At 39.1% G+C, this 12,156-nt stretch overlaps 2 protein-coding genes across 2 annotated transcripts; both read left to right on the top strand.

Annotated features, from left to right (window-relative positions):
• Window positions 1-5,106: 5,106 nt before the first annotated feature.
• On the top strand, window positions 5,107-9,498 carry LOC123475750 (probable ATP-dependent RNA helicase DDX46). Its single transcript, XM_045178778.1, has 17 exons — window positions 5,107-5,265; window positions 5,365-5,499; window positions 5,570-5,750; window positions 5,810-5,921; window positions 5,986-6,122; window positions 6,201-6,539; window positions 6,595-6,754; window positions 6,817-6,933; window positions 6,998-7,198; window positions 7,252-7,334; window positions 7,402-7,599; window positions 7,663-7,857; window positions 8,007-8,273; window positions 8,330-8,444; window positions 8,527-8,792; window positions 8,908-9,111; window positions 9,177-9,498. Exons 1-17 carry the CDS (start codon window positions 5,246-5,248, stop codon window positions 9,417-9,419), a joined length of 2,973 nt encoding a protein of 990 aa, XP_045034713.1. The 5' UTR covers window positions 5,107-5,245; the 3' UTR covers window positions 9,420-9,498.
• A 743-nt stretch (window positions 9,499-10,241) lies between these two features.
• LOC123475749 (ran-specific GTPase-activating protein-like) lies at window positions 10,242-11,487 on the top strand. Its single transcript, XM_045178777.1, is given in 6 exon segments — window positions 10,242-10,420; window positions 10,495-10,631; window positions 10,695-10,747; window positions 10,750-10,851; window positions 10,923-11,051; window positions 11,119-11,487. Coding segments are annotated over 6 exon segments (666 nt in total). The 5' UTR covers window positions 10,242-10,405; the 3' UTR covers window positions 11,349-11,487.
• Window positions 11,488-12,156: the final 669 nt, after the last annotated feature.

Below are 12,156 nucleotides of genomic sequence, written 5' to 3'. Positions count from 1 at the left end.
AAATTTGTGTCTGTGTATGACTTTCCCATTACCTTTTGCATCTCGCTAGTTGCAGAAATTCCCTTGAGACCTTGCCCCTCGAAAAATTTTTGTGTCTGTGTCTGACTCTGTGGCAATCAATCTATAGCTTCAGTTCAAGTTCACAAGTGACGACGTGTATTATGTTGCTGGTGATGAATTAAAATTTCAGTGGTCATGAATAAAAATTTGTTGGGTTTTGTGGGCAAACAAGTTGAAAAATGGTTGACGGACCTCGAGCCAACAGACAAAGTCCCTTTTAGACCTTGTGGAGGATACGTGTACATCTATACATGGAATGGATTTCCAAATAAAAAAGGTAAATTAACATTTTCCCTGATAGATCTACGGACATTTATAAACGGACAGTAATCTTAATTGGGGTGGGGGGGGGGGCTTAAAAATGCATTTTCAGTTGCTCACAAGTAATATTTGTTATAACTTTGTCCCTTATTAGATGACTGGCGTAAAGATGGGTACCGGTTTTTGCAGAACGGAAACACCACTTTTGATTTAAATGGGACAAAAGGGAAAAGATTTACTTTAAATTGCAATTTAAAGAAGAGCCACAAGGTGAAATCACATTCAAGAGGTACGCCTACCTACTAGAAAATGATCAGTATGCAAATATTTGTATTGTTCAATACGTGGGCGACGAGAAAGAAGCTGTTGGGTTCCCACACGGAAATGCAAAGAAAGAATCAAAAACGTCTGTTGATTTCGTCGGTACTCGACCCTCTCTATTAAAGTCAATGAAAGATGAAGATGGGACTCCAATTCAAGTTTATCGAAAAACAATGGCATCTTGCCCCAGAGATCTTCATACCCACGCCGTTAATGCGCCAAGAGATTTGAAGCAAGTGGCCAACACACAGTTCCAACGTAGATTAAAATCCAATTTGAGCAGTAATGGACTTTGGAATTTGATGTATATTATAGACGACACCCAATTTGTGAAACGCTTCGTTATCGACAAGGAAGATCTCATGATTTTTTGCTTTCAAGATGATTTATTAGAGACAATGAAATGTGTCTTAAGAAGACACGGGTTAAAACCTCAACAACTCTCGTACGATACAACTTTTCTGCTCGGTGACTTCTACCTTTCTTTTTTAGTATTCCGGGAGACGGAATTTTCCACCGCTCCAGCCATTCCGTGCATTTTTTCATACATGAAAGAAAATTACTGGAAACCCACGAAGAGTTTTTTTCTTTTGTCGTCAGATACGTACCGGAACTGAAAGAATGCCAGAATACGTACATGGTAACGGATGACGAAGCAGCGATAGTGAGCGCCATTAAGAAATTTCTCCCAGAAATGGATTTGTTTCGCTGCTTCAATCATGTAGCTAACGATATCAAGAGAAAAATCGGAACAATTGTCGGCTTAAACGCCGAAGAAAAAAAACTTTACATGAATCAGTGTCGAGAATTATTCTCGCAGAAGTCGAAAACAAATTATTTGGAACTTCTGGCGGAAAGACAAATCGGATGGAATCAGCAATTTGGCACATATTACGTAAAAAATATTCATCCAGATATTGACCGGATTGGTGCATGGGTTTGCAACAAGTATGGTGTTGGCAAAATTACAACAAACCAATCGGAGTCGCTAAACAATCTAATAAAGGGCCTAAACGATTGGAAGGAGTGCCCCATCGATGCCATGGTACTGAGTCTTTTCAACTTTCCCAATACTATAATGCTGAGATTATACGCGGCCGCTACAACTACGGACAACACCGAATCCTTCCCGAGCTAGCACATGTTTACAAGGAAGAGAATGACAAACCAATTCTTCCAGAAATAGTGGATCCCCAAAACCATTCATCCAAACAATCAAAGAAGCGGAAAAAGACGTCAATGCACATTTCAAAAAATGTGAAACAAACGTAGAAGAAAAACAAAAAATTCAATTTACAAATTACGACCAAGAAAAATTGTCTATGTATGAAAGAGCTCTCTCTGTAATCAATGACAAAGATGGAATTTCGATGAGACCAAAAACAGGCGAATTTATTGTCAAGGGGACACTAGGTACCTCACATGTAGTTACAATATTCCCAAAAAGTAACGTGCACTTGTGCGGGATCGGGACATTGCTACCACGTATTAGCGTGTGACATGGCTATTGGTCGACGACAGACAAACTCCAAGAAACCGAACGTGACCGCATATCGAAAAAAAGGAGGAAGTTTGGGGACAAAAGATCGGGGAGAAAACGACCTAGAAAGCTCGACAAACCACCCAAAATTGATAAAAGCGAAACGATGAGTGGAAATGATGACAATGGAGAGTGGGATGGGGATGACGCCTTATTCCTCAAGGATATAATGCACAAGAAACATCACTCACTTCCCAAAGGCAAGAAGGACAAGCAGAAAGACGTCCCGAATACCACTATTTCCCCAACTAAAAAGACATTTTCAGATTACTACGAATCTTCCGATTTAGATTCAAACACGAGCTTTGGAAGCGAAAAAGACAGGCACAGGGAAAAAGCAAAAGAAGCAGCACGCGATAAGTGGAATTATGACCAAATAATACGCTTTGACGATTTATTTCCAGAAGTTGATCAACCCAAAGTAAAAGAAGAAATAGGCCTTATTGACGAAAAGGTTTTTGATTTGTACATTTTTTTTACGTGTTGGCTTAGTAACATTTAATTACATATCTAAAGGTTGAGGTGTCTAACAGCAATTTCGTTTGCAACGTGTTGGAAACCACTGCTATTTCTGAAGATGATCTCATCAATTCTCAACTTCCGTTGTCTGGAATACGCGCTGGAATACCAGTAGAGCCCGTTGTTGGTAAATGAAATTTTTTTCTAGCAATCTTTTAAAACTAAAGTTATATATATTTTTTGTGTCAGACCCAACAAGGGTATTGTATCAACGGAAGCATGAATTGCATCAGCTGGGTATTGCATCAGCTGAAATTCTGCACAATGCAATCAACCCACAGCAAGCGATGAAGGCAGTCGGAAATCGTCCAGGCTCAAAATGTTTGTCACCTCAAGAACCTGTCCCGGAATCTGTTTCTGTTCGCGAAGATGGAACACTATCACCACAGACACGCCCCCCGTCCTACTCACCGAAAATCTTTCGCTCACGCTCCCGTACACGCTCAAGCTCCGGTACACGCTCCGTACACGGTCAAGCTCCGGTACGCGTTCCCGTACGCGCTCCCGTACATGCTACCGTACAGGGACAAGCTCCGGTACACGTTCCAATACGCGCTCCCCTTCATGCTCAAGCTCATCTTCAAAATCACTATGTTCACCTACACCTTCGCAGCCAGATAGTCACCCTGACATTCCTGTTGAATACGAAACCGACCAAGAAATGGAAACTGCGAAAGCTGAGTCGTTATTCCAACAAACTGTGATCATTGATCAAAGGAATGGGGAAACATTAGAAGCAGACGACATTCAGGAAATCGGCCAGCCAAATCGCTGGCTTTCTACGAAAATTATCAATGCAGCTACGGAACTAATCCGCCGTAAGTTTCCAGAAATTGGAGCACTTTTTAACTGCCAATGGGGGTCAATGCTCCAATTCAACTCGGTTAAATCAAAAAATGGGTTCAAATCATACACAACAACAGGGATCACTTTGTTGTGGCATGCAAAGGTTTTGGATCGGACCTTGTGTTGGTTTTTGATAGCAACTGGAACGGCGGTGAACCAGATCAACACGTTATTTATTGCATTGCTAAAATTGAGAACACTAATGACAAAATTCTCAACATCGGATTCATGGACTGCGAAAAGCAAAAAGAAAATGGGAGCTGCGGACTGTATGCGATTGCATTTGCGACAGCGATTGTGCATTCGCTGAATCCATCTGAACTGAGATTTGAAGTTTCGAAATTTCGCCCTCATCTTATCAATTGTATTTCTGCCGGAGAAATTACTCCTTTTCCAACAATTGGATTAAGGGTTCGGTCGAACTGGAGGCCCAAGAAGAAAATCGCAACACCCATTTATTGCGTTTGTCGGATGCCCGACTTTGGAGACCGTAGGAAGCTTCCTGTTGCATACCGCGTGATGACGCAGTGCAATATGTGCAAAAAATACTACCACCAGGAATGTGAAAACATTCCACAGATTGCGATTAATTCAAAAAAAATTCCATGGTTTTGTTCCGTGTGTACTGCATAAACTTTGTTTCTCAATCTAACATCCGGAATATATGTGAAAACATTCCGCAGATTGCGATTGATTCAAAATAATACCATAGTTTTGTTCCATGTACTGCACAAACTTTACTCGTGTTCCTCAAATTCAGATTGTCATAAACAGAAATAAAGAATTTTGTAAACTAATGTGTTGTTTTTGTAAACTTATATATGATGTTAGCTAAAAAAATCATTTCCCGAGTCCATTCCCCGAGTTTAAGTCTTTTATTGTTTACCCGTCACCCCGCCGTAAGCTAAAAAAATCATTCCCCGACTTCCCGTCCCGATGTGAGCGGTAATTGGTTGTGGGCAAAGAAGTCAGTAATAGTTCGATTAGCAATTGAAAATAATTTCAAGATTTATTGAAATTCAACACATTCAAAGCATGAAACAAATATAGTTTTACACTACAACACAATACACGTGAAGGCGGAAATATACAAAACGTGTCCTTCTCTTGCCGAAAAGTCGTGTTATTAGTTGTTGCAGGCTTGCAGCTCGAGTTAAACATGAATTCCAACCTGCGCAAGAAGTCGATGTAGGCCGTGAATTCGCAGCAACACCTAATTAATATGGGATGGAAAGAAAGGGAACCATTAACGTCTGCATCAAAATCTCATGCGGACTATGAAAGTATATCACAGAATATAGCCAAAAAAACATTCCCCGTATATCACTCCGTCAGCTCAAAAACCCATTCCCCGAGTTTTAGTCTTTTTTTTTTGTTTACCCGTCACCCCGCCGTAAGCAAATAAAATTATTCCCCGACTTCCCGTCCCCGAGTCCATTCCCCGAGTTTTAGTCGTTTTTTGTTTACCCGTCACCCCGTTTGAACACACTAAAGCTCGGGGAAAATGGTGACCCCCGAGTCCATTCCCCGAGTTTTAGTTCCCCGACACCCGAGCCCCGACCCCCGAGTTTTAGTTACACCCGTTTTTTGTGTGTTAAGTTTGACGTACTCGTGCGTTGTTTTCGGTTGATATATTGAACTTAGAATTTAAAAGAAAATTTTAAAAAGTAGTTTAAACTTAACGCTCACTACTTTGCAATGGCACGAGATGGACACAAGTAATTATTTTTTTCTGTGGTTAAATGTAACGACAAAGAGTCTTCGTAATTAGATAAAAAGCTAAATTTGTTTTTACTTCGATTTCCCATTACCAACAGGCACAACAAACGCTCAAGGAGCCGATCAGCCAGTCCCCGTTCAAAAAAACTTCGTGAGCGAGATCGGGATGGTGAAAATAGACAAAGAGACAGGGATCGAGATAGAGACAGAGACCGTGAAAGGGAACGGGACAAGTAACTTTCCTTGATTACACTTACTTACACTTAAGTAGTGGATTACTATCTTAGTATTAATCATTTGTAGAAGAAGAAGCAGATCAAAAGAAAGAGAATATGAAAAATCTAAAAAACCTAGTTCAACATCAGAAAGACGAAATTCAAAATCACCAGAAAGGAAGCCACCATTAGTAGAAGAAATCAAGCCGGTTGTGAAATCAGAATCAGAGCTTAAAGAAGAGGCAGCAATGGCTGCTATGATGGCCAAGGTGATATTAAGAATTTTAAAGTGCTTTTTAGAAATGATTTTTATACAAATTGTTTGTAGGAGGAGGAGCAGAAGACATTGGACCTGGAAATGCAAAAGAGACGAGAACGGATTGAAAAATGGCGATTAGAAAGGAAAATGCAAGAAATGGCCCAAGTAAAATCTGACCTAGGTAACAGGGCTTATTGTTTAAAAGTAACTCAAATTGTGTTACATTATTATGATTTTATGTAAAGCCAATCAGAGAGCTGGGAAAAAATGGTCGCTTGAAGATGATGAAGAAGAGGAAGAGGTAACTGCCGAAATCATCTCAGAAGAAATGGAAGTCCAAGAAGCAGTAGAAGAAGTCGACCCCTTAGATGCTTTTATGCAGGTATTTCAGAATGAGTGCTTTGCACCATGCCAAAAATTATATTAGGACTTGTACTAAAGTTTTTGTTTATTGGTAAAGGATATACAAACCGAAGTTCGCAAGGTGCAGAATCTCGACGTTCAAAAATCCAAGGGTTTTGGAGTGATGGTAATGACAGGTGTAGCGAAGAAAGCTGCAAAAAAAAAAGGTGAACTAGTGGAACAAAATCAAGATGCTTTGGAATATTCATCTGAAGAAGAGTCGGAGGACTTGGCATCAGCAATGTCTGGTCTAGCTAATAGCAACATCAAACAAAAGGAAAAAGTTTTTAAAATTGATCATAACAAAATTAGCTATTTTCCTTTCCGCAAAAACTTTTATGTTGAAGTGCCCGATATAGCACGCATGACTTCAGAAGAAGTTGATGAATACCGACTGGTTAGTACAGCTGATGTAACTTTAAGCCCTGTAAATAAAATGTGTCTATTAATAGGAATTAGAAGGCATTAAAGTGAAAGGAAAAGGATGTCCAAAACCTATCAAAGCGTGGGCACAGTGTGGAGTAAGCAAAAAAGAAATGGAAATTCTGAAAAAATTAGCATACGAAAAACCAACGCCCATTCAGACGCAAACCATCCCAGCAATCATGTCCGGTACTCAACGTTTTCTACTACCAATGTTAGAAAATATTTTATTATCTTTTGATTGGTAACAGGGCGGGACATAATAGGTATTGCCAAGACTGGCAGTGGTAAAACGCTAGCTTTTTTGTTGCCCATGTTCAGGCATATTTTAGATCAACCTGCTCTAGAAGAGACTGATGGACCAATTGGTGAGTTTAGTGATATTTTTTTTTATTGAAGTTTGATCAATACTAATACTTGATTTTGCTTTAGCCATCATTATGTCCCCAACTCGAGAGTTGTGCCTACAAATCGGCAAAGAATGCAAAAGATTCACCAAGGCGTTGAATTTGCGTGTTGTAACGGTTTACGGAGGGACAGGTATATCGGAGCAAATTGCGGAACTTAAACGCGGTGCAGAGATTATCGTGTGCACCCCGGGAAGGATGATTGATATGTTAGCTGCCAATAATGGTAAAATTGTGATGTAATAAAATAAGTGCTTTAATTTATGTTGTTTTCAATAGGACGTGTTACCAATCTAAGACGCGTGACCTACATTGTGTTGGATGAAGCTGATCGAATGTTTGACATGGGGTTTGAGCCACAAGTAAGTAGGAATGCAAGTCTTGTTCGCCAATCAAAGAAATTAAAAGAAAGTAAAATTTAAATTTTAGGTAATGCGGATCATCGACAATACCCGACCTGATCGCCAAACTGTCATGTTCAGTGCCACATTTCCGCGACAAATGGAGGCGTTGGCTCGTAGAATCCTTAATAAACCCATCGAGATCACAGTTGGTGGCCGTAGCGTAGTTTGCGCCGATGTCGAACAGCACGTTCTGGTTATGGAGGACGAACAAAAGTTTTTGAAAGTATATCATCTTTTTTGCCCTTTAATATTAACCGCAGTTGTTAACATTTCCTTGAGTGCATAGCTTTTGGAGCTATTAGGCGTGTATCAAGAACAAGGTAGTGTTCTTGTATTCGTAGAGAAACAAGAAAGTGCGGACGACCTACTCAAAGATCTCATGAAAGCCGGATACGACTGCATTTCGCTTCATGGGGGCATTGATCAATATGATCGTGATTCGGCTGTGGTCGACTTCAAAAATGGAAAAATCAAGCTCATGGTATTACTTGTTAGAAAGCCATATGTCCATTGCAAAACTAATATTGTTTTTATTTTTTATTTTATTTTTTGTATATTTTTTTATTTATTTATTTTTTTTTTTATTATTTTTTTTTATTATTTTATTTTTTTTTTTTTCAAATTTTAAAGATCGCCACATCTGTTGCCGCTCATGGATTAGATGTAAAGCATCTTATTTTGGTTGTAAACTACGATTGCCCGAACCATCATGAAGACTATATTCATAGATGTGGACGTACTGGGAGAGCAGGCAATAAGGGATTTGCTTACACTTTTATCACCCCAGATCAGCAGAGAGCAGCAGGCGATATCATTAAAGCCATGGAACAATCGAACACGCCAGTTCCAGCTGAACTACAAAATCTTTGGGATCAATACAAATCCAAACTTACTGCGGTAAATTAGACAGAAATGAAACGTTAGCCGCATTTTAATCACTCGTGATTTCATAGGAAGGAAAAACTGTCCGATCAGGCGGCGGTGGATTTTCCGGAAAAGGATTCAAATTCGATGAATCAGAAGCTATGGCTGTATCAGAGAAGAAAAAGTTCCAGAAAGCCGCTTTAGGTATGTTCCGAAAATTTGTTCATTTTTTATTTTCGCTGATTAACAAAATTGTAAATAAAATAATATAACTATTTCTGCGTAGGCCTCCAAGATTCGGATGAGGAAGATATTGAAAACGACTTAGATGAACAAATTGAAACTCTGATGGCTGCCAAACGAATAGTGCGGGAAGTTCAAGCATCCACCATTGTCTCCGGAGGCGGCGGTTCAGTTGCATCAAGCATTCCGAGCAAAACAGCTATCGACAAACTAGAATTAGCGAAGCGGTTAGCTTCAAGAATTAATCTTGCCAAGCAACCCACCGGACCAGTTCCAGCAATGCCCGAAACCTCAATAGGGGCAATTTCGGTAAACGGCTAAATGTTGAAGTTAATGGCACAATGTTATCACTTCATTAATTAATTTATTTGTTTTTATTATTATAATAATTTTTTACTCTACTTTTTTGTTACTTCTCTCGTAGGCTAGAAATGTTGCAGAGCAATTGGCAGCCAAACTCAATACACGGCTCAACTATGCTCCTGTTGAAAATGAAGAACTAATTGAAGGATCGTTAGAGGATGGCGGAGAAAATACTCCAGCAGCCTCTGATGTCATCCAAAAGTTCGAGGAAGAATTAGAAATTAATGACTTCCCACAGCCTGTTCGCTGGAAAATCACATCAAGGGTTAGTATTTTTAAAACTTTTATTAAGCCTGACTTGGTTTCATTTCAACGCCATTATTTCTTTAGGAGGCTTTGGCGCAGGTGAGCGAATTTTCTGAAGCCGGCGTGTTCGTCCGAGGAACGTATTGCGCACCCGGCAAAAAAGTCGCTGATGAGGAGAGAAAATTGTATTTAGCAATTGAGAGCACGAGTGAAATGGCAGTGTCGAAAGCACGTAAAGAAATCGTCCGTATTCTCAAAGAAGAAATGCTTCGATTGGCCAGTTCCACCTCCTATCAAGGTTCGAAAACTGGCAGATACAAAGTTTGAATCTTTCGGGTTTTATACTATGTACCGTCTTACCAGTCATTTAACAAATGCCGAGATTAAATACAAGATTTTAACATGGTCCTAGTTTTGCTCCGTTAGTATCCGCACAATGTTTTAATTTTAATTTCCTTAATTACGGTTATACTAAAAGAAATATGGAGCATTAAGTCCGACGACCTTCCTGTGAGAAAAAAATTTGCACAACATAGTCGGTGAAGACTTGCCTTCGATTCTTTGACTCCGCATTGAATAAGGCAAAAATGATTTAGGTTTTCTAATCCGCACAGTCGTAGCTTTTTGCGATCCATCTTCATGTGTGAAATGTGACACTTCTGGGTTGGAAACTAATTCTATTTAGTTTCTTAGGTTACCGTCTGTTATTTTCTATATTAGCGAGTATTTACTAGTCGTTATTTTATGTATATTACTATATTGCTAGATAAATTTTACGAGAAGCTGCCGTGAGCCCGTGCGTGATGAACAAAGTCAGTGACATGGGAATATGGGATTGTGAATTTGCGTTTTTGTAATTTGTTGTTCCTAAATTCTTTGTTCCAATTTCCCATGTAGGAAGATATATAGAGAATTGGAGAATGGAGATACAGGCATGCATATTTCATTGCATGTTATAATATTGCCCACAAAATAGGCTATCGTTCATCTCGACCATCTCCAATTCTCCATGACTATATTTCCCATTTCTTAATGCCAATTCCCATTTCCCAGTTGCCAATTTGCCATTTGCCCATTTCCATTTTCTCAATTCCCAAACCTATTTATAATGTGGTACAGCTGTAAATTCTCTTCGCATTAGCCCTAGCGCCTTTCTTTGGACAATAAAGAAAAACGACAATTAGAAGCCTCTACCTTGGGAAAATTCTAGTTCTAGTAATTGTATGAAACTCGTGTAGTCGGTATTGGTAAATCTTTGCTTGACGTCGCGACTCTTTTTCCATCGTTTTCCATTCCGTGACATTTTTATAAAAATGACTGATGTATCCGTAAGTGTAGTGTGTTGTAAACAAACGCTATGCTGACGAAGCATGGTGAACCATAAATTTATTTTATCACTCAGGTAGAAGTTCAAAACAATAAAGACCACAAGGATGACGTTGAAAACGAGGAGCATGATCCCTATTTTGAACCAATTATCCATCTTCCTGAAGTACATATATATTCCATGGAAGAAGATGAGGAAGATTTAGTCAAACTGTAACAGAACATACCACCCAAGTCCAATTTTGTAGATGTATTAATGTAAAATTTAACTTCCAGACGTGCCAAACTCTACAGATATGATAAGACCGAAGAGCCCCATCAATGGAAAGAACGGGAACTGGGGAGATAAAAATTCTGTGCCATCTAAAACAGAACACTGCAAGAGTTTTAATGAGAAGAGACAGAACATGGAAAATATGTGCTAATCATTATAGTAATAGCTTTTGGCATATGTTCTATTTTCTACAAACTTGTTTTTATTTAATAATAATCACCATAATTCAGTAACTCCTGTGATGGAATTGAAACCTAACTGTGACAGTGATCGTGCATGGATCTGGAGTGTACCAGCAGATTTTGCTGATGAGGTTCCCAAGCCTGAACTTCTTGCTGTTCGTTTTTCAAATGCCGAAAGTACTTTAAGCCTTTCTTTGTGTTGATCAAAAGTCTTTCTATAGTGTTGTAAATTGAAAAATTTCAGATGCAAAACTATTTAAGGATGCTTTCGAGGAAGCTCAAAGAATCTTGGAGCAAAACCGAAACCTGACAGGAGAGGAAGCAACAAGTGATGAGAGTGGCGACGAAGTTGAAGAAAGCGACAAAGAAGATGACGAACAGGATAGTGAAAATTCAGAATCGAAAGTTGAACAGGAAGTTATTGAAAAACTGCGTGAATTGGAAGTAGACGGTGCGTCTGGGAAAACGGGTTAACTAGAAATGACAATGGTCTCACATAAGACACTTAATCGTTATTGAACGTTCGCTCTCCTCAAGTCATTCCTGATAAGACGTTTTATGCTCATGGATCATTGAGAAACTACTCAGAGAAATACACTTCATATGAAAGTCATACTGTGTCATGTTCTTCACCCCTTGTAGTATGTATTTACTGTGCTAGTGAAATGTTATTCTGATTTGCAGTAATTCTTCCTGTTGTAAGAAAAACTACCGTAAGGATAACTATTGTTTGTCGGCAGGAGTCAAAAATAAATTCTTTTAGTTTAGCCAGTTGTTGTGCACGAACTGAAAAACAGAGATTGTAAATACGGGGTACGCAAAAAAAAACATAAGTTCGAGAACGATATAAACCATGGTGGCTTCAGTAGCCTGTTAGAATCTCAAGTTATCGGCTTTGTCTTGTTAAATTGCATGAGTAAGTTCAATGGATTGGATTCAGGTCTAGGATTTGTTTTCCTAGAAAATCAAAATAAGGTTTGGTCTGAGGTGATAGAATGAGCAACATAGTAAACCGGTGCATAATTTCGGATATGCTAACAACAGAACCTTTTCCACTTAAGCTTATGGTAAAAAATCCTTTCAGCTTGATCCGTCTGTCGTGCACATTATTAATGCGCAGAACTTATACATTACGTGCAGTGGCAAGTGTAAGCTGCTCACGCAGTTTGCATTTGTATTGAAGGACCTCGAGATAGAAGGGTCCCGGAAGAATAATAACTTTCTCAAAAGACGTTTTTTTCTTTACTAAATAAATGTACGTTTGTGGGTCACCTTCATTCTT

Source organism: Daphnia magna, linkage group LG9 (assembly GCF_020631705.1).
Source record: "Daphnia magna isolate NIES linkage group LG9, ASM2063170v1.1, whole genome shotgun sequence".
Classification (NCBI taxonomy): Eukaryota; Metazoa; Arthropoda; class Branchiopoda; order Diplostraca; family Daphniidae; genus Daphnia; species Daphnia magna.
Note: the sequence above shows the minus strand (reverse complement) of the source record. Positions and strands in the feature narration are given on the sequence as shown.